Source organism: Akebia trifoliata, chromosome 14 (genome assembly GCF_017979445.1).
Source record: "Akebia trifoliata isolate Shusen 1 chromosome 14, ASM1797944v1, whole genome shotgun sequence".
NCBI lineage: Eukaryota > Viridiplantae > Streptophyta > Magnoliopsida > Ranunculales > Lardizabalaceae > Akebia > Akebia trifoliata.
In genome coordinates, this window is record NC_141388.1 from 34,792,937 (window position 1) to 34,815,976 (window position 23,040).

The following is a 23,040-nucleotide window of genomic DNA, read 5'->3' on the forward strand; positions in this document are numbered from 1 at the left end:
AAATTAGTTTATTACTCTTTTACCCTGGGCAGGTAGAGTAGGATTCTCAAAAAGCTTAGTTCATTACTCTTTCACTCTGACTAGGTAGAGTAGAACTTCCAAAAAAAGAAATTAGTTCATTACTCTTTCACTCCGAGCAGGTTAAGTAGAATTTCCCAAAAAAAAATTAGGTTATTACTCTTTCACCCTAGGCAGGTAGAGTACAACTTCTTAAAATAATTTGTTCATTACTCTTTCACCCTGGGCAGGTAGGACTCCCAAAAAGCTTAGTTCATTACTCTTTCACTCCGAGTAGGTAGAGTAGAACTTCCAAAAAAAAAAAAATTTTAATTAGTTCATTACTCTTTCACCCCGAGTAGGTAGAGTAGGACTCCAAAAAAAAATCATTACTCTTTCATTCAGGGTAGGTAGAGTAAGACATTCAAATTTTACTCAGATTATGCTTAGTTTATGCTTAGTTTTTTCTCAATTTTTACTCAGTTTCACATAGTACACACACTCACACTTGCACTTTTTAGTCAATGAGAATTCTTTAAAATTCAAGGATCTGAAAATGTCAGTGAGAGCTCTCACTCGATGACCTCACAACCTTTTAGTTCGGGGAGAGTTTTATGCTCAAGGATCCAAACACCCTGACGAATTGTTAAATCAAGCTGCAAAATGAAGTGTTATTAACTTTGGCATTCGGATATCGCACTATCTACCAAAATAGACTTGCTATCTAATTTGCTTCAACCCTCTGCCAAAGAGGGGCATCTGTAGACACTCCATTTTTGCATCCGCCTGATTAATCAACTCGTCAACCCGATCGCAATGATTCCCAATGATGGATGTTTATTCCAATGATTTATTTTGTTATTAAATATGTTTCAAAAATTCAGATGAAGTATCTCGAACTAACAAAACTATAGAAACCACGCTACGCTAGAATAATATGACCCCAAAAACATAGAAATCATCATCTTGCAGACAAAAAGAAACTTTACGATAAAAATCACTAAAAAATGACCAAATGACCAAAATACCCCTAACCTTAAAACATCCGTAGAGCCTACGTTACGCTTAGGAAAACCCATTCGAACGCATAAAACAACAAATCAAAACCAAATAAATCATTTCGCCAATTTTCACAAAATTTAACAAAATTATGAAAATGCCCCTCATAAAGTTCACAACCATTTCACACAAAAATTTTCATAAATGACACAAACTAATATTTCCATTGAGTTCCTTATGAAAAATCGATTCTAAAACATCTTAGAACATAAAAAACTGACTTAAAACGCGAAAAGTCCTCTCCGAGGGCAAAACGATAATTTTACAATTTTAATAATTAAAATTCTAAAATTAATAAATAAATCATTAAATAGTGTAAAGTGAAACATTAATAAAATTAATTTAAAATTTTAAACCAAAAAATCGATCAATCAGACTTTCGGACAAAATTGTTGATGGTTGCCAAGATATTTATTCAAGGACCCCTCCATCTGAGGGCCCAAAGAATTAAAGATATGATAAAAGGGGGTTCTCCAAAAATTAAAGTCAATCAAGTAAGACTAAAGTCAATCTTAAAGTCAATCAAGTAAGATTAAAGTCAAGATATTAAAGGTCAACTAAGAAAGACTAAAGTCAAAGTATTAAAGTCAATCTCATAAGACAAAGTCAAAACCCTAATCTAAACTAATCAAGTCAATCTCATAAGACCAAAGTCAAAATCCTAATTTAAACTAATCAAGTCAATCTCATAAGGCTAAAGTTAAAACCCTAAATTAAAACCCTAAAGACTAATCAATCTCATAAGACTAAAGTCAAAACCCTAATTAAAATCCTAATCAAACCCTAATTCTTCTAAAAAACTTTATAAATAGGAGCCTCCACACCTTATTTTCGTATCAAATAATAAATCATAAGAGAAGTATGTCAAAAAGTTTCCCTAGCCTTCCATAAACCCTAATTCTGAAGCCCTAATTCCTTACTTAACACCCATGCTTCAACTTTAGCTCGAAAAACACCTAGAAACTCTTCAAAAACACCCAAAAATCCATAACAAATTCGAAGGATCCAGATCCAAGAAAGAGATACCTTGCCTCGGAGATCAGAAATCAGATCTGGAGACAGAACGAAGCAAGGAGTACAATACAAGGAGTGGTTTTATCAGATCTGAGGAAATAGAATCGTTGCGTTTTGAAGGTAAAATTTCTTTTATTTTTTTATCTAAGTTTTTTGTTAGTAATGTAGTCTTATTTAGGATAAGTAGAGACCGGCATTGACCGGGCGGGGTTGGTGCCTAACACCTTCCAACTCCGTAATGTGATCCCCGGATTCAGTTTTTTTTTCAGTAGATTAGTTGTTTTTTATCTGTTTAGAGTTAGTATTTGATTCCTAGACCGTAATAACTAGGTGGCGATTCCCAAACCTTAAAGGTCAAAAGCGGATTCGCGTACCCCACGGATAGAGGGCATTTTCAATTTCCTTCAGTAACTTCCCTTTTTTTAAGAAATCCAACACTGCTACACAAACATCCTCCCCAACAATATCCCATAATTTGATGAAAAATTCACTCCCAAATCCATTCAGCCTTGGAGATTTTTTTTTTTTAGAGTCAAAAATAATAAATTTTATCTCCTCCTTAGTAACAGGACTTGATAAAATTTGCACATTTGCCTCAAAAAATTTAAAATATAGGCACTTGCAAACTTACATTAGGATTCTGATTGGAAAACATTGTTAAGAAAACCTGTGTCGCCCATGCTACCATATTTTCTTCATCATTAAGTAATTCTCCTTGATATGTTTTTAGCTCTATAATTCCATTTTTAGCAATATTCATCACCACCGAAGAATAAAAAAATCTAGTATTTTTATCTCCTTCTCGTAGCCATTGAATTCATGACTTTTGCTTGTACATACTTTCTTTATTATCTAATTCAACATTATAGACCTTTAAAGCTTCCACTCCAACATTGAAAATTGTTGTCCATCGGAAGTCTCTGAATCTATTTTTGAATTCGAAACATATTTCCCTTAGCTTTCTCTTTCCGACTTTGGATATTACTAAAGGAATTCCTGTTCCATTCTCTGGCAGAGTTTTTCACCTCCCAAATTTTCTTAGTAGGTTTAAACATTGGGAGTATCCCTTACTTCCTGATTCCATGCATTATAAACCACTTCTCTAAAACCTAGTTTTCCTATCCATAAAGAAAAAAATTTGAAAACTTTTCGACCTCTAGCAAAAATTTTGGGAAACACCAATTTTAAAGGAACATGATCCGAAACTCCTCAAGGCAAATAATTCAGCGTCATATGCAGAAATTTAACCATCCATGACACATTAATTAACCCCTATCTAATCTGCATAGAATTTGACGAGCTCCTGTGAATTTATTACTCCATGAAAACCACTCATTGGTAGTCCTCATATCCTGAACACCAATTAAATTAATAACATCATTAAAATCCCGCATTGATCACCAAGAAGCAGGTCTCCCTTCAAGCTTTTCTTTTTGGAATCTAACAATATTAAAGTCACCCATTATAATCCATGGATCTATCGTAGATAAACTGCTAATGTCCGCTCAAAATCTTCTCCTGTCATTCTCAAAATTTTCAACATATATGAATGACATAAAGCTCACAAATTCATCCCGTAATCAAGTAACTCTGCAACGAATGATTTGACTTGATTCATATATCTTTTTTACAAAAAAAAAACACATCAGATTCCATCCCACCCAACTACGATCGTAATAATGGGATTCATAGTTATCGATGAATTTCCAATTTCTACATATCCCCTTATGAAATTTTGGTGCATCTATCGCTTGAACCTTCGTTTCACAGAAGCCCATCAAGTTCGCCTTCTCATTTCTAATAAACTTACGAATAGCTTTCCTCTTTCAAGTATAATTCAACCCTTGAACATTCCACATTATTACTGTCATTATAAATGATTGGTGGAATTTCCCTCAATGGGGATAGCCTTTGATCTTGTGACTCTATTGACAACCTCCCCCACATTCTTCTTCTTTAAATTCTTTTTCCCTTATTCTTTGATCTTGTGCCAATTTTGCTAATAACTTCATGCACCTTAGGTTCAGAATCTATCGAATCGTTGCTACTCTCCTTAGCTCGTTGTGAAAGATTTGCATCTGCATTTTGGAGAGCTTGGAAAGCATTTGTTACTTGCATTAGTTGGACGTTTAGCACTACCTTGAGATTAGCATCAAAATCCAAATTTCCTCCTACCTGATTCGCTCCATTTGGACTACCCATAACTGATCCAGTCTTCTTTGAAGCAGATCCACGCCTGCTAACAACGAGATTCCAACCTTTTTTGGTTGGAGTGGAATCCGACAATAAATTAGGAACTCCCACATATGAATCTGGTTCTCTACCCACATCCGAACCAATTTTTATATTTAAATTGATCACTCCTTGATTCCTTATAACTAATTCAGCCACGTCATATATTTCTCTATCTGCCACATCATTGTCTTCTTCTCCACTACGCTCCTCCATGACTGCATTTGCACCATTATCTATATTACCAATAATAATCAAGTTCGATCCTTCCACCAAATCTTCATTGCCCAAGATTCCCCTTGCATCTCCCCTTGCCTATTCATTTGCATCGTCCTTCTCTCCCAATGGCTTTACATGTTGGAATTATTATTTTATTATTTATTTATTTTCATTATCAAAATTATTTTGTGGCATTTTCACATATACAAATTTTCTATAAATACTGGATTATAATTTATTCAAAACATTACGGAGAAAATTGGAAATCATGTTAGTGGTCTGACATTGGTTATCAACATCAAATATGACAGGTTAGTGAACATCCTATTAAAACTTAAGTGATATTCACCTAATACTAGAATTCTATGATGGGTAGAAAATCTAGTATTCTTCTTTATAAATAGGTGGTCGTCCCCCCTTTCTACACACAAATTATTCTATTATTGAGATAGTGGTTCCCATCACCAAAAGTGTAGGCAGAATTGGGGTAGTACACCTATTCGTAGATCAAGATCAACGTATTCTCCGTGGGTAATCAGAAAAGCGAATCCAGGTATTTTACAATTATAGTTTGTTCGATTCGATTATTCTGTTTTTGTTCAAGATCAAATCCTAGATCCATGAATATATTGTTTACAGTACTTTTCCCCATCAATTGGTATTAGAGCCCTTATGGATTTGTTCTTGTTCAAAACTGTTCATTAAATCTGAATTGAATAGACTTAATTTTAAAATAAATATTATTTATTTATTTACGTGAAATAGATTTATTAAATCCGATGTATCTGATAATAAAATCTGCCATTTTTCTTTCTTCAAAGAAGATTAACGAAGGCAGAGATTCTAAATCTCATTCTGCCAATCTAAAATAATCGAACTTTGATTAAATTCTAAGACGAACTTAAATCGATCTTGATTGAATCTGATACGAACTCAGATTTATTTTTGAAATAAATTGATTATTAATTAGAAATCAAATGCTATTCAAACAGAAATCGAATCATTAAGATAAAGCGATTTGTGAAACTCTAAAATCTAAATCTGTTAAGATCGAATAAAAAAAAAGAGGATTTTCAATTCTCAAATTTCAGTCTATTAGATCTGTCGATCTGAGTTGCGAGCTTTTAATCGAACGCTACCGGACAGTTTTCGATGGCCGTATGTATCGTCTGACACCTTCAATCAGACCTGTCGATTGACGAATGGATGGTTGTGATTTGGTGGCGGCGCGGCTAGGATTTTTTTAGTCGTTCAGTTTTCTTGATGAAGAAGACGATGCTATTGGGTTTTTTCATTTGGGCTGGGCCAACTCGATAGTTTATTCAGTTGGGCTTATCTATTATGTTTGGGCTTTTCGTTTGGTTTCGGGCAAGCCCAATAAGCTGTTATGATTGGGCAGAGCCTACCGATAGTTTCTTCGTTTGGACCTTTTGTTTTATGTTGGGCTAAGCCCGTTGTTAATTAGCGTAGGCTAAGCCTGTTTAATATTCTGTTGGGCCAACTTATTTTAAATTACATTTGGACCAAGCCTATTCGGCTATAATGATTGGGCTAAGCCCGATTCATATTAAACCAATGTTTTAAAGTCTGTTGGGTTAAACCCATTTCAGACTTGAACCGACCCACTTATCCGACTTGTTTGGGTCAACGCATGACACGGTTTCAATCAAAATGGTCCAGCTGAACCGATTCAGTTGGTTCAAGTGTGAACCAACCCATAGAAAACCAATTTTCAATTTAGAACTTTGAAAAATCATAACTAATTTATTTTAATTTCGATTTGGACAAAACAAGAGTCCATTTTGAATATTTTTTCGAGATCTATTCAATAAAATCATTAAAATAATTCTTTGAGAGAAAAATATATCAGTAAAATTCAGATCAAGATGTACCCTTTGGAGAATATATCTATACTTGCTTTCTTTTATGTTGTAATTTTTTTTAGTTGTTGTTTTTATCACAAATAGTTGTATACACATCCAAAACAAGAACAATTAGAAAGTAAATTTAGATATATTAAGGTATAGGTCTTGCCTATAGGGGTTCAGGAAGACACTTTGAGTGATCGTTCAAGGAACGTGATGGAAATATGATAGTAGTCTACCTAAAGTGACCGTTCTATGGAAGTTACGGGTTCTTAAATTTTGAGACTTAGTATCTCACTAAGATTACTTTGTGACACTCTTTTGTATGAAATCACAAACTTCTACCTAAAGGTGATTTAGGGATGTTTGTGTAGATCGAGTGAGTAGAATAGTCACAAATGTGAAGGAGAGAAAAAAATAACCCTCTTGCCTAAAGGTGTGGATAGTGTCTGGAATGAACTGGAACATGAGTGGTTAGATCTATGTGCGTACTCCAACGTAATTTTAGGGAACATACAATATATTAAGATCTTAGCTCAAATGAGAGTCTTGATGATACGACTTGTTTGTACCTGCAGAGTGAAAATTTTCACCATTAATAAAACACTGTGAAACGATTCGACCAAAATCCTTGGTACGAATTGAAAGAATTGAATCCCACAGTATATATTAATATTTGATCGTATCTTATTGCAGTTATGGATGGGTCATTGATTCAAAAGAGTCTGACAGGGATTGAACCTCTTAATGGCTCTAATTACTCATCCTGAAGGATGAATGTTGATATTTTGTTGGGATATATAGATTTTGATTTTGTTCTTTTGAGGACATGCGACCGATTTCACTTCCAGATTCTACGGAGTTGGTGAAGACCCATTTTATTAAATGGGAAAGACTAATAGATTGTCTGTCATAATCATTCGAGCATCTATTAGTGAAACTCTTCGAAGTGGTATTCAAACCATAGATACAACTAAAGAACTATTACAGATTATGAAGAAATAGTTTGTGGAAACAAAGAGATATGTTTAGTATAAATATTTGGGTCAGTTGATGAATTTGAAATATAATGGTAACGAAAATGTACGGGAACACATACTTAAGAGGTCCAAACTTGTAATTGATTTCCGAGAGCAGGGGATTATTTTTTAAAGATGACCTTCTGGTGCATATGGTAATTTTATCTTTACTTAATTCTTTTTATACTTTTAAAGTTAATTACAGTGCACAAGAAACTAAATGAGATCTGAATCAGTTGATTTTCCTTTGTATCACTAAGAAAGCAAGATTGAGAGGTTCGAAGGTTGAGTCAGCACACTTGGCAGTTCACCCAAATAGCAAGAAAGATTTCAAGAAATGCGACAACAAGAATTTCAAGCAAGGAAAAGAGTTCAAAGGTTTCAAGAATCAAAAAACAATCAAGGAAAATACAGAGACTGAAAAAATAGATAATGAAGATTGTTGGTTCTGCAAGAAGAAGGGACACATGAAGAGAGATTGCTTTGTTTATAAGAACTGGTTGCAAAAGAATCCAGGAGGGGTTCGACAACAAAAGAAATCCCAGACCAGAGGATAGACTTTTTCTTAGGAATGCAGAGGCATTGTAGGTTGAGGTTATTGGAGCTTATCGTCTCATTCTCGATATAGGACATTCATTGATTTTAAAAGAGATTTTCTACATCTCGTCTTTTAGACAGAACGTTGTTTCTATTTCTAGATTGGACATTGTTAGTTATGTTTTTCTTTATTTTTCACAATAATAGGATGCACATTTTTTTTATTTATCATAATGACACTGTTGGACATGTTTTTTATTAGATGACCTTTATAAGTTATCTTTTGATAATTCGTTTGCTTATTCTCTATTATGTTTATATGTTGATTCGCATATTCCGAGGTCTATACATCCTAATTCATCATAAACTTTTTTATGTTATGGCTTTTGAAATTAGATCATATTTCTAATGAAGACTAGAATCTTTAAGTTTAGGAAAGAATTTTAGGTCCTCTAGATTTTTCAGATTTTGATGTTTGTGTGGATTTCCTTAAAAAAAGATAATTAAGCAACGGAAGTTTGAAGTTATTAGGGTTACCGATTTGCTAAGTTTCTTGAATATGGTCCAAATAGTGGGAGTGAAAAGCGAAAGAAAGTTATATTTGAAGAAAAACATAGTGATCCACCAATATATTTTATTCCGCAACCTTTACCTCATTTGGTGACTTCACCTATTTGTACAATCGTTGTAGAAGATGTAGTAATCCAATCAGAATCCAATCCTCAAGTGGTGGTGGTTCTAGTTCTACAACCAATCATTTTCATTAGGAAATCTACCCGAGAACGCAGACCAACTATTATAGATGATTATGAGGTGTACTTTCAAGAAGGATATATTATCAAAGGCGATGTAGATGATTCTTCTACATTCAAAGAAGTAATGGACTCAAATAAATCTCAATTCTGGAAGGAAGCAATGAAAGAAGAGTTGAGATCTATGAAAAATAATGAAGTATGAGAACTAACGATACTTCCAAAAGGTCGTAAGATAATAGAATGTAAATGGATTTTCAGTACTAAAAGAGATTCAGAAGGTAAGGCCAAGAAATTTAAAATAAGGTTTGTAGTAAAGGGTTTCATGCAAAAGCCAAGTATTGATTTCTATAAGACGTATTTCCTAGTTATCTACAAGCTGAAAAGATTAATTTATAGGTTGAAAGAAGCATCAAGACAATGGCACTTGAAATTTGATCAAGTGGTGACCGGATACGGATTTAAAGAAAATGTCATCGACAAATGTATATATCGCAAGATGAGTAGGAGTCGATTCATCATTCTTGTGATTTATGTTAATGATATATTGCTAGTAAGCAATGATGCTTATCTTTTATGTGATAATAAAGCTATTACTAATTTTGCAAAGAATGAAAGATTAATCAAATGAAATAAGCACATCGAAATAAAGTACCTTTTAGTATGTGAAAAGATTCGTGAATGATTGATCGAGATTGCCAAGATAGATTCTAGCAATATGATAGTTGACCCTATCACAAAAGGACTTCCGCTAAAGATTTTCAAAGAACATGTAACTCGTATGGAAGTTATCATGTCATTTGTTCATGTTATTTAAGTGTTAAGTTTATTTTATGCATGTTTTGATTTATTTATACTTTTGATAGACTACTTATTGCTGCTTAAAGAAATTGATTATGACTAGTCATTATTGTGTACACATGTTATCTTTGCCTATGAGTAAATGTACTCGTAAAGTATTAAAAAAAATGCTTGGACTAGACGTGACATGGCATCACATTGATGAAGTCTTCATTCTGGATAGAAAGGGGATGGAATATCACATAGCTGGTTGTTAGTAAGATATCAGAATGACATACGATGAGTATGAAGCTGGACACCTAGGGAATGTATACACAGACTATATTGAAGACTGTACATGGCCCTAATACCACAAAGAAAGTTCACGTAAAGGTAAACTCCTGAATTCATTGATGGTACTAGTTTTGAGACCATGAAACTGTATTAGGGTCGATAAACGAGTATTTTGTTACATCCATGATCCATCATTAGTGGCATCTTTGAATGAAGGTGACAGTTAAAGATTATCTAAATTATTTTGAACAATTATTTTTCAAAAGAGTGCACTCATTATTCAAAAGGTAACAATCTAGAGAGTCATTTTTAAACAAAAGGTATATATGAAGGCCAAGTGGGAGATTGTTGGAATTACTATTTTATTATTTATTTATTTTCATTATCAAAATTATTTTGTAACATTTTCACTTATACAAATTTTATATAAATACTGGATTGTAATTTGTTCAAAACATTAAGGATAAAATTGGAAACCATGCTAGTGGTCTGGCATTGGTTATCAGCATCAAATACAATGGGTTAGTGAACATCCTATCGAAACTTAAGTGGTATTCGCCTAATACTAGAATTCTACAATGGGTAGAAAGTCTAGTATCTTCCTTTATAAATAGGTGGTCGTCCCCCCCCCCCCCCTCCCTCTCTACACACAGATTATTCTATTATTGAGATAGTGGTTCCCATCACCAAAAGTGTAGGTAGAGTTGGGGTAGTACACCTATTCTTCACAGATCAAAATCAATATATTATCCGCGGATAATCGGAAAAGCGAATCCAGGTATTTTACAATTATTGTTTGTTCGATTCGATTATTCTATTTTTGTTCAAGATCAAATCCTAGATCCATGAATATATTGTTTACAGTATTTTTCCCCATCATTACAGCCCAAGCAAATAGCATTTTTACAGGTTTCTTCCTCTTTAATTTTGGGTATTGGTCGATACTATGATTAAACATTGTGCAGCTCTTACAAGGATTCAGTTTCCATTCATAGATAATCCGTTGATTATACTTTAATCCATTTTCCCTTTCTAAAATAATTACATCCGAGAATGTGCAAAGACAATCGATCTCTACACAAAGCCGAGCGAATCCAAGTCTAGATCTGTTTACAGTAGCCTCATCGGGATGTAATGGAATACCAATTCTACTTCCTATTTTACCCAAACAGATCGGGGACTAAAACTAAATTGGTAATTGTGGAAGTTGAATCCAAATTGAAATCGAAGAAATCATTTCTTGAATAGGCTTAGTTGCATTGACCATTTTCTCAGGATTAATGGTTGACCTCCAATACTCCATACTGCAGAATTAAGGACCATGTTACAGTTTTCCAAATTACTGAATTTAATAAGAAAAAACCATCCTCCATTGACAGCATCTCAATACTTCCTATAATTTTTCACATCCTTTGAACTGCAATTTTCTAACCATGGAAGTAAGGACATTTTCCTAGTAGATTGCCCACAATAGAGTTCTCCCATCTTGATCCTTTTGAAACAATTGCATCTTCTGGCAATAAAATTTTGTCACCATTAATGGCTTCAAGACAATATTCGAGTCTTTTTTCTGAAGACGAAGTAGAACCCCCCTTAAGCAAATCTTTCCAAGAAATGCCAAATGAAAATGCCGTCATTGAATCCTAGAGGAAAAACACGCAGAAAGTATGGAGATTACTTTGATCTTCTCCCCAGAAGGGAGGAAAATCGAATCTACCTAAAACTTTCTTTTGATAGTTTCTCACTCTAGAATTCTCACTCTTTGCTGGAAAATCACTATTGTGCAGTTAATGAATAAATTTGAAGCTACATACGATATTGTATTCTCATAGACTCACATGAAGTGATTTCCTCATTAGTCCAATCTTTCTGTAACTTAGTCGAAAATACCAGGGATTTTTTCCACCTCTTTTCTCTGTTGTAAATTATTATTTTAATGTAGTAAGAAAAGTATTCTACAAGTCTATGACTGGATCCTAAATTATTGCAAATTATTATTTTTAATGTAGTAAGAAAAGTGTTCTATAGGAGTCCATGACTTGGTTCCTAAGATTTTTCAGACTAATATTTTTAATGTACTAAGAAAAGTATTCCATGAATCTATGACTGGTTCCTAAGATATTGCAAATTATTAATTTTAATGTAGTAAGAAAAGTATTCTATGAGTCTATTCCTAAGATTTTTTCAGACTAATATTTTTTAGTGTACTAAGAAAAGTATTCTATGAATCTATGACTGGTTCCTAAGATATTGCAAATGGTTATTTTTAGTGTGGTAAGAAAAGTATTCTATGAGTCTATGACTTGGTTCCTAAGATTTTTCAGACTATTATTTTTAATGAACAAAGAAAAGTATTTTATGAATCTATGACTGGTTCCTAAGATATTGTAAATTATTATGTGTTGGTTCCTAACAATTTTTTTTTTTTAAAGGACATGTTAGATTGCATGGTAAATTCTAAGGGTCTGTTTGGTCGTAAAAAAAATTATTTTACATATCTTGAATAAGATTTTTGTTAGTCTTGTGGTAGAAATCCTTAACTAGATTAACTTCCAATTGTTTATCAAGACACTAACTCTGACAAGGGTTTTAGTCTGCATATGTTTGTCTAACAGTGGTAGATCTCACTGGATCACACTTAATGCCTATTCTAAAATCAATATATATATATTTTTTTATGAAATTTCAATTGAAACAGAAAGTAAATGGAAAGGAAGCTCAAGTGAGCATGTTTGAAACACTTAATGAAATCATAATATTAAAAATAATAATTTGGGAGGATTAGTGTGAGAAAATTGAGATGAGTCAAGCCAGCCTGACTAACTTAGTAAGATTAATCTGATTTGTCATTGCCTCCTTCAACTAACAATTTTGAAAAATCACATCTCTTGATGTTGAAAATTAGGCTTTCGTCTAATCTTTCAAGAAATGTGAAAAAATACAAAAAGAAGACCGTTCATAACCCAGTTGCACAAAAAAAAAAAAAAAAAATACAAATTATTTCTCTAAAGAAGCGTACAAAATTCTAAAGAAGATGAAAAATATTAGAAAAATAAAAAATTCCACTGACCCTATTGAATTCCATCGAATTCCATAGAAACTAAGCTTCTAAAAATCTATATTTAATTCAAAACATTGAATTAAATCATAAAAAGTAATATAATAAAAATACGAAGATGACAACCAATATAGAAAATTAATAATATTTTCAATAAAAAATATATATATTTGCAAGAACTATGTTGAATTGGTAGAAAAAGACAATTTACCTCCTATAATTGAATCCAATGGAAAATATTTCTTTTTTCCAAAATTCAAGAATGGTGATAAGGTAAGAGAGAGAGAGAGAGAGAGAGAGAGAGAGAGAGAGAGAGAGAAAAGACGTTGATGAGAGAAAGATGAATGCTAGGCTTTAGGTGGAATTCCTCTTTCCGGTATAGTTGGTTACACAATTCTTAAGTGGGACCCGCTAAGTTATTTTAATTATATCAGTGTGACGCAAACAAAAAACATGGTGGATATACTACGTGAAAATCTTAAATTTATAAAAAAAAATATTTGTTGGGCTTGGCCCGTCGAGTTTTAAAGTACAAATCACGTTTTCGGTTTTCATCACTCAAACTCTCACTGTTACTGTTTCTCTTTCTAACTGCCTCTCTCACTATTACTGTTTCTCTCTCTCTGCCTCTCTCACAATCATCGATCGATCGACCTCTCATAGTCTCTCTCTCTCACTGCGTCAAAACAGTAAATTTTCAGCATTACTATAGCGCTAAATTCGACAGCCCAAATCCATCGTTTATATTTTTTTCATTAAACAAAATATTTTTTATGATAGTCAACCCATTTTGAAACTTCTAACCATAACAACTGTTGAGTTCAAGTTAAGGCTGAAATAAAGACTCCATAATTTCTCAACTTGTTATCCATCTATGATGGGCGTTAGAGGTTTTAGAACGAGTTACTTATTCTGTGATGAGATAATCCTCACCAAAAATGTCCCTCAACTTATACACTTGTTGAGATAGTGTAGGTCCTTTGTACAAACAAACAAGAGTCCCAGCTTGTATCAAATTGGTGCACAAGCCCATTGATCAGGATAGGCCCACATCTCAAAAATTACAACTGATCACCAATAAGCACTTTTTAGTAATATATAATTGATGAAGATGTGGATGTGGGCCATCAATGGGACACTGCATAAATAGGCAATCAATCAATGGTTTACATATAGTTTGTATATCGGGCGTCTAACAGCCATATCCACCCTACTTGAGAGCAAATCAGCCCACTGGTACAGTCAATCCAATCAAGAAGTAGCTCTTTGGTAGGTCAGAATCTGAACATGATCCGGTGGGGGAACCAAGATGATCCAAATTACAAATATGTTAAAAGAGGATATTTCAGACACGAGGTTAAAAAACGCCATCTTTAAATGAGAAACCAGTCACTATTGTGTAGAAATAACCCGTTACATACTGCAAGGAAAAGCTTGAATGTCCACACCTAGAATTATTTTCACCAATTCTTTACACTTCGCTACACCAACCTCTCCAATTAATTCTTCCAAAATATGGTATTTTTGTTTTTGTCGTTAGAGATTGGAAAGTCCCAAACACTTATGTACATCAATGCTTCTAGAATAACAAAGAAATTCATGTTTTAGATCCCCAGGATATGTAATATTAACTTTGAGAACACTTGAGCAGTCTTAGGAGTGATATTTTTTTCGACAAGGCCCAATTCGATGGGCCAGTTCGACGGTCGAGACTGTTGAATTGATCCATAATTCGACGGTTTTGGACCGTCGATATTTGGGTATTTTCACGTAGTGTCTCACAGTCTCTATCTCGGTCGACCTCGCTCTTTATCTCTCTTTTTCTTTCTTTCGATCGATTGATCGACGTCTCCATCGCTTTCTCACAGTTGCTATCTTGATCGATCGACCTCATTTTTTCACTCTCTCGATCGATCAACTTCGCTTTTTCACTCTCTCGATCGATCGACCTCTCCATCTCTCTTTCACATTCTCTTTCCCGATCGATCTCTCTTTGAATATGTTTTCCTCGATAGATCTCATCTCCCACTCTATTTGATCAATCGATCTCGATCTAGATCTGATCCTCGTTTTCTTTGTATCTCATCTATATCTGTATCTCATCGCTACCTATCTCTGATAGCTCGAATTGATCAGATTGGTCACAAAGGGACTCTCACCTGCTACATCACCTCACGCAACAAGCCAGGAATCATTGCGACTTTGGACTAGGTACTCTCTCTAATCTATCTTTTCTTTATATAGACTGTATTAAGGTTTTTTATCCGATGTATTTCGTATTAATCTCGATACCTATAGATTCCTATATTTTGAAGCATGTAATTTGATGCTTCTAGATAATGTCTGAATGTGGAGAAGAATATTACTCATGACTATAGTTATTTGTTACAAGAATATTCGCAAGCTCTTGAGGAATCGAAGAAAAGTCTTCAATGGTATAGAAATCCTTAACTTGTGTAGATAATATATGTTGTTTTGTTAGTCTCTTAATGTATGTTAATTCTTAGTTACAGAGCAGGAAAGAAAGAATCCAACACAGATTTTCGAAAAATAATGAGGGGAAAAATAAAAAAACAAAGATTCTAAGACAAATAATTACACATGATGTGGAGAACAAGTAGTGGAAAACTCTGTAATTTCCTCCCTTGTAGCAAAATATCAATATGTACATAGCAACACATGTAATTTTCTGCTTTAGTCAAAAAATGCATTTTAATTTATATGAATTGTGTACACAGAACAAGGGAAATTTTTATGTAAATGGGGACAAATACAATAGAGCAAAATGTTGGATAACAAAGAAATTTTATCACTATATATATATATATATACTAAATGCAGAGAGGAAGATGTTGAGATAATTTAGTGACAAACTATGATACTAGGAAACTTCAAAATAGATGTCACTCATATTGGTTACTTCTAGTTTAAGTGTAAATGCAGTATACATACAGTGCAGTCTCATATTCTATGGATTTTTTATTTTTTTATTTTTGAAGCTTATTCTCCAATAATTTAATAGTTCAGGGCCGTCAAAAAATAATTTCTACAAGAAAATATTTGACGGGAGAGTTCGTCAAATTTCTCAAAATTTGACGGGCTAAGACCGTAAAATATGGGCTTTTTTCACATAGTGATAGTGTATCTTACACCTAGATGCCTACAATATACTAAGCTAGACGAACACAGCTTAAGGAAAATAGCTTGCGCCAGAAAACTTTTATTTAATGGTGTTCGAGTTCACAACTAATACAAAAAGCGAGTAAAATAATTTTTCAGTGTATAAGATTTCCCATTTTTAGATGGAATATCTTTTCTCACCCCTCCCCCTAAGAACATGATTTACCACATGACACTAAATTTGGATCTCATAAATGCTCTCATGTTTACATTTAAACATGATAAAAACAAGGTCATTTTGGTATATTAAAAAAACAATTAAAATTGTAATCTACGACCCTATAATCTAGGTGGTTAGTTTTCAAAACTACAAAAAATAATAATAATAATAATAATAATAATAATAATAATAGTAATAATAAAGAAATTTGCCAAAATGGTACAGTTTTCATAATTAATTATCAAAACGGTAAACTGTAGCAATTACTTTCAAAAACGGTAAATTACCATTTTCGAAATTAATATTTTTTATCAAAATGGTAAAAATAGTAAAATATAATTTTATTTTTTTTTACCAAGAATACCTTTTTCGTTTTATATATGCATTTACCATTTTAACCTTAAAAATAAATCAAAATCCAACTAAATATTTCTCATCTTTTTAATCTTCCCAACATTAACAAAAACCTACATTTCGTCTTGTCCATCTTCTCAAATCTGACCCAATACAAATGACACCAAATAGAAATATGAAAGTGGAAAGGATTTTTTTTTGTAATTTTAGTCAAAAAATAAAAAAGGGTATTTTCGGAAAAAAAAATTACATTTTATTATTTTTACCATTTTGGTAAAAAAATGTTAATTCTGAAAACAGTAAATTACTGTTTTTGGAATTAATTGCTATAATTTACCGTTTTGGTAAATAGTCGAAATGTAGTGCATGTTTTGATAAATTTGCCTTTTAATCGGATAAAAATAAATAAAAAATTACTTTTTTTATGTATCCAAACAAGGGTGTATCTCAATCAAACCAAAATTGTAAATTAAAGGTATGCTCTCTCTATAATAAGTATTTTATGATTCATTAATGGATGCTTTTGCTTGCTTAGCCAAAAAGAAAAAAAAAAAAAAAATTAGGGTGAATTAGTATTTTGTGAGCTGAAAAGGAGTTATTTACGATTCTGGCCACTTTGCATTTTAATTCCTAAACGTGAAGAATCATGTTTTTATTAAAAAAATTCAGAACAAAGTCACTATTTCATAGGTATAAAGTAATAATTTCACAAGTTCAAAGTGAAATAGTCACTTTAAACCTGTGAAATAGTCACTTTAAAAACCTCCGAATTCATGATCGTTCACATTTTGATAATTAATATGAACAATGAGCCAGATTCGTAAATTCGTCAAAAGTTGATCACTTTTTAACAATTATCTCCATCCCATGCCTATTCTTCCATCTATGTATTGCATGCACAACTTCAGCCATGCAAAAGAAGCATACCCTCGTTTTACCACATGGAATAATAATGCTGAGGTGGCCAAATATGGAGACCTCTTTGGGCGTAGTCAATTCAGCAATGGCATACCAAAAATTAAAAACAGAAATAGTCTAGTGCAGCGAAGAGTTTTGTGATCCGATCTAGAGAACTTATGAAAATGTTTCTTATCCCCAGGCAACCAGTATTTTTCTGTTTTTCTCAGCATAGTGAATAATGCTGAAGTGACTTAAAGATTGAACGTCTTGACGTGAAAAGGTATGGAAACCACAGATGCTTTTCATAGAAATATGAGTGAAAAAGAACCCATGATTCTTACACATTTTCACGTCAAGATGTGCCATATAAGATACAATCTTGAGGTCACTCCAGCATGACTCTATATAATGGAAGGGTTCGAGTGACAAACTACCACATAAAGATTTGGACAAAATGTCATGACTGCCTCCACAATTCATAAACGAAAAATCAAAACAATTATACTTCAAAATCATCAAGGAAAAGAACTAAGACTAGAGCTTATAATTCTACTTCACAGGATAATTAAAGGAAGATTAGATCAAATTTATATTTTTAATTATTTTTCAAATAACATCAAATTCTATCTTTAATTTCATTGTTTCAACATCTATCGAAGATCAGATCAGATAAAATAGTCTAATTTTTATTATTATCAGTAAATAGTCTAAAATTTCATTTTCAAGAACAACAGGTAGATACAAGGCAAATTTACCAAAACGGTAAATTGTAGCAATTAATATTTTTTACCAAAACCGTAAAAACAGTAAAATGTAATTTTTTTTACCGAAAGTACCCTTTTTTTATTTTTTGACTAAATTATGAAAATATCCTCTCCTCTTTCATATTTCTATTTAGTGTTGGGAAGATTAAAAAGAAAAGAAAGATTTAGTTGGATTTTAATTTATTTCTAAGGTTAAAATGGTAAATACATATGTAAAATAAAAAAGGGTATTTTCGGTAAAAAAAAATTATATTTTACTGTTTTTACCGTTTTAGCAAAAAATATTAATTCCGAAAATGGTAAAATTACCATTTTTGAAATTAATTGCTACAGTTTACTGTTTGGTAATTAATTTTGAAAACTGTACCGTTTTGGTAAATTATTCTAGATACAAATCCTAAAACCAGATCGAACACAAAAAAAAAAAAAAAAAAAGATTGAGGAGAGAGAGGTTTGTCTGAAACATCTCGTGGTCCTCTCCTTCTCGATTATATTGTTATCTTTGTTAGAATTTTTCTGTATCATGGTCGATGGTAGAATTTCCTACTGACAAAAAAAAAGGTTAGTGTTTTTTTACTTCTGTGAAAATTTCGAAGCATAATACGAAAAGAAAATATTTCCCACCTCTCTTGTAAACCTAAAATATTTTATCTCTCCATGGTAATAAAATTTGACAGTGTTTTTTCCTGAAAAAAACTGCATTTAAAATATTAAAAATAAAAATAATCTGTGCTATTTTCAAAAACTCATGATTAATCGTAAAATTTTTGAAAAATGAAAGAATTTTTTTTCAAAACTTGCCCATTTAAAAAAAAATGTGATTTAATTGCCAATTAATAAAATTATGATTTAATACTGAATTTTTTGAGCAGATTTTTGTCACTATGATTGCAGTTCACAACTTCAGCCCGGAAAAAGAATCATGCCTTCCTTTTACAATTAATAAAATTTAATACTGTTTTTCTCAAAATGCTGATGTGGAAAATGTGGAGATGTCGTTAGGCCTAGTGAGTTCAGGAATCTCAAAAAAGTCTATAGTGCAGCCAAGAGTTTTGCAGTGCTGGTCTAGAGAACCTAATAAACAGGTTCTTATCCCTGACCTGTATTTTTCTGTTGCTCTCAGCTCATATTTTGGATTCTAGAGAAACCCGTACGAAAAACACGCGGGCGCGCACATACGCTAATTTTAAAATTATTGTAAACGTACTGCACTAATTTAACTTCTACATTGTAGACAACCCAATGTAGTCCCTGCATATATATGTTTGACATAAATGGATGGGGGTCGAGACTAATGTGGCCCTCCCCCTTGTTAGCAAACTATCTCCCCTTTAATTCTCAAAAATTTCACTAATTTTTTGTTTTCTTCGATGAAAGAATTATATTCCGCATTATTAAATTATTCTAAATAACAATTTTTTAAATAATTTCTAATATATATTATTTTTTATATTTATCATTTTTTTTACCCATTTTTTTTCTAAGTTTTCCCTTGCCATTTTAAACCTGTAATCCGATTTGTGTAACTATGCTCCAACGTGTTTGTCGTTAGAGTTGAACTAAAGTGACTTCCTAGGACGCTGCACACTTCATTGACACTGTGTTTGCACATAATCATTGATTTTCCTCGAGCGTACACAATTCGTATCTCAAAGAAAAATATCGACAATTTTTTACAAACACCATATGGATCCATATTCTGAAAATCTAGAGATTTCTACTCTTGTGGATTGGAGGGGGATAGCTGGGAGAGTTCTTAATTGATCTCGTCCCCACTACAAGAAAAAAGGATCGAAGATCCAATCTTACCAGTAGTAATTCCCAATCATGTTTTTCAAATTATGCTACATCTCATTCTTAAAATTTTGAAATCCAATTGAATAGGACCCTATCTATTTAGGGTTAATGTTCTTAATTTAAAAATCTACAATGAATCAAATTCGTAATTGCCTATCAATATACTTCAATTAATAGAAGTCATGGGTCTAGAAAAAAATGAAATAAGAAAGACTCAAATCTCTCAAATTCCAATTTTATCAAATTACAATTTTATTTCATTTATTATGTTTTAGGTTAATAAAAACTTAACCTTCAACAAACCTATATATATTGAAAACAATCAATTTGAAACAAATCAAGAGAGAATAATAATTAAACCCTAAAAACCAAGCCCTCGACGAGTAAGAATTTTTAAAACAACAAATCAAGGAAAAAAATTGTCAGTTATGACAACTAAAAGAGATCTAAATCCCGAAGAGTCCTCAATTCTTACAAAAAAAAAATCTCACCAAAAAAAAAAAATAGAATAAATAAAAAACACAAGATTCAATCGACTTACCTAAAGATCAATCTGTAGATGGTAGAAATTTCCTATTTAGTGATATGGTCGATGAAGGAATCCAACTGAGTTGTAGAGCTCCCACTATTCGACACCGCTTGACGAACAGCTACACCCAACTCTTGGGCTCTCTTCCTCATCTCCTTCCCCTCTTCCGACACCATCAATTTTCCAACTGCCCTTTCAATGGTGGTAGTAGACACTACTTCTTCTCGACGTGCCCACTCTCTAACAACAAGACCTACTCTTAGCACCTCCGTTACCAACATAGTATTCATAGGTTGGTCAGAGTGCATTGGCCAAGCGGCCATTGGCACACCCATGCTTAAGCTTTCCATGCACGAGTTCCACCCACAATGGCTCAAGAATCCGCCAGTTGATGAGTGAGCCAGGATTCCAAGTTGTGGTGTCCAATTCCTTTCAATCAATCCTACTCCCTCTAACCTTTCCTCATAACCATCCGGTAATCGAATATTCCTAACTTGTGTTTCTCCTTTATAAATGTCACCTCGATCCGCATCCCTCAAGACCCAAATAAACTTTTGCTTACTACGTTCTAATCCAATTGCAATCTCGGTGATCTGCTCATCCGATAATGAAGTCATCGTCCCAAAAGAAACATAGATAACCGAACTTGGAGTTTGCTTATCTAGCCATTCGAGGCACTTGTGTCGTGGTCCTGCTGCTGCATCAAAAAATACTACTGGATTGAGTGGCCCAACAGCCCATTTTCTAGTTTTTCCAAGAACTGGATGTTGAGCCAACAAATTGATGAACCTCCCATCTATTGCTTCACATGTGTTATAGATATCTCCAACATCGAACTTCCTCCATTCTTCATTACGAGCAACAAAGCCCAAAACACATTCAGGGATGCATCCCTCGAATGAGATGTGAGGCAGATCGGGTGGAATTAAGTTTCCCCCATCAGCAGGTTTCCCAAGGGCCTCCCATACAAAATAGAGTACAGTGAAGACACAGCAACCAACAAAGGCATAAGCTTCAGCGTTAGGGACAAAAGAGGCTTCTTCAGCAGCAAATGACATGAGAGAGTCATGGATAACAATGATTCGTCGAACCGTGGGAGGAAAAGATTTGAAAAGTATTGAAAGAGGTTCGCGAAGGTGAATAGAGGCATCGAAGGTGGAGATTAGGTGGGTAGGGTACTTGTCGGTGGCGTTAGGGTCAGGAGGAGGGGTGGGGAATGGTGGAAGATTATAGTCATGGAAGTAAATGTTAGATATGGTACAAGGATCCCAGCCATGGACACGGTTCTTCGCTTGACGATTGTGGGTGGCTGAGCCGACATAATGTATTGGGACACCTCGGGAAGATATGAGTCGCGAGAAGTGTAGTAATTGGTTGAGGTGGCCTTGTGCTGGAAGAGGAACCATCACCACCACCACACCATGATCTTGATCCATTATTATCTCCTCTCTCTCTCTCTCTCCCCCCTTTGTTTGGTGTTGTGATGGTTGATGGTTACATAAACAGGTAAGGGAAAACTTGGGAATAAGAATCTGGGGATATTTTGGTAAAAAAAATATTTATTCGAGGGTTTTTTCAGTACAAAATTCAATATTTATTTGTGGTCTGTCTACATTTGCCTTAAAAAATATCAAAATGTTGAATTGTGCCGGCTTGGCATGGTTGTTTTATCTGCCGTCCTTGCATCAACCTTGTCGTTTCTCATTATCTCCGTAAATATAAAAATCCCACCAAATTATTCATTATTTTCTTATGGCCGAGTTGTTTCCTAGATTGATAATCTAGAATCTCTTCACTGCAGATGCAGTATAGTCTAACCTTTTATTCAATGAGGTGTCATGTTCCTATTAAATAAGTTAGGTGTCTACGTGGCACGTTTTAATTGGTGTTTAAAACACCTTATTGGACTCTTAACCAAGCCGTTCATGTGGTCCAATGTATTTATTTCCTAATCAAATTGTAACATATGAAATTGCCTCGACCTTTTTTACTAAATAGTTTAAAAGAGTCCGATTGATAAATTGAGAATTTTTTAGAAATGATACTCACCACCTAATTTATGTCTAGAAATCAATAAATAACTCTAAATGAATTTAGATAGACCTACTGATAAGAGAAATGGGTAAGGGGTCAAATTACAGGTTTCAGAAGGTGTTAGACATCGAATCCGTCCGATTGAGATGATCGATCTTACTATGATCCAAGAAAAATCCTGAGGTCAAAGAAGACTATGGTCCAAACTATGATTCAATCATCATCATCAATTTACATCGGATGTGTTAAATGAATTTTACAACTAAAATTTTCTAATTATTATGTGATTTCTCAAATTTCCCACAAGAAAAAAATTTGTGAAAAAATCCTAATTATCCCATGATTTAAAGTTAATTAAAAATCCATATGTAAATATGTTTCAAATCAGATGAAATAAGAATTTGTGAAAATTTTTCAAATTAGAAAATTATGAATGTCAAACTGTTAAATTGACAACTTATAAAGTTTCTAAATTAGAAATTTAATATTTCCTAAA

At 33.2% G+C, this 23,040-nt stretch overlaps 1 protein-coding gene across 1 annotated transcript; it reads right to left on the reverse strand.

Moving 5' to 3' along the window:
* Positions 1 to 18,678: 18,678 nt before the first annotated feature.
* LOC147386949 (zeatin O-glucosyltransferase-like) lies at positions 18,679 to 22,826 on the reverse strand. Its single transcript, XM_086424247.1, has 2 exons — positions 20,519 to 22,826; positions 18,679 to 18,727 (listed from the first exon to the last, which is right to left on the reverse strand). The coding sequence occupies exon 1, from the start codon at positions 21,944 to 21,946 to the stop codon at positions 20,555 to 20,557; it is 1,392 nt and encodes a 463-aa protein (XP_086280373.1). The 5' UTR covers positions 21,947 to 22,826; the 3' UTR covers positions 18,679 to 18,727; positions 20,519 to 20,554.
* Between the last annotated feature and the right edge of the window lie 214 nt (positions 22,827 to 23,040).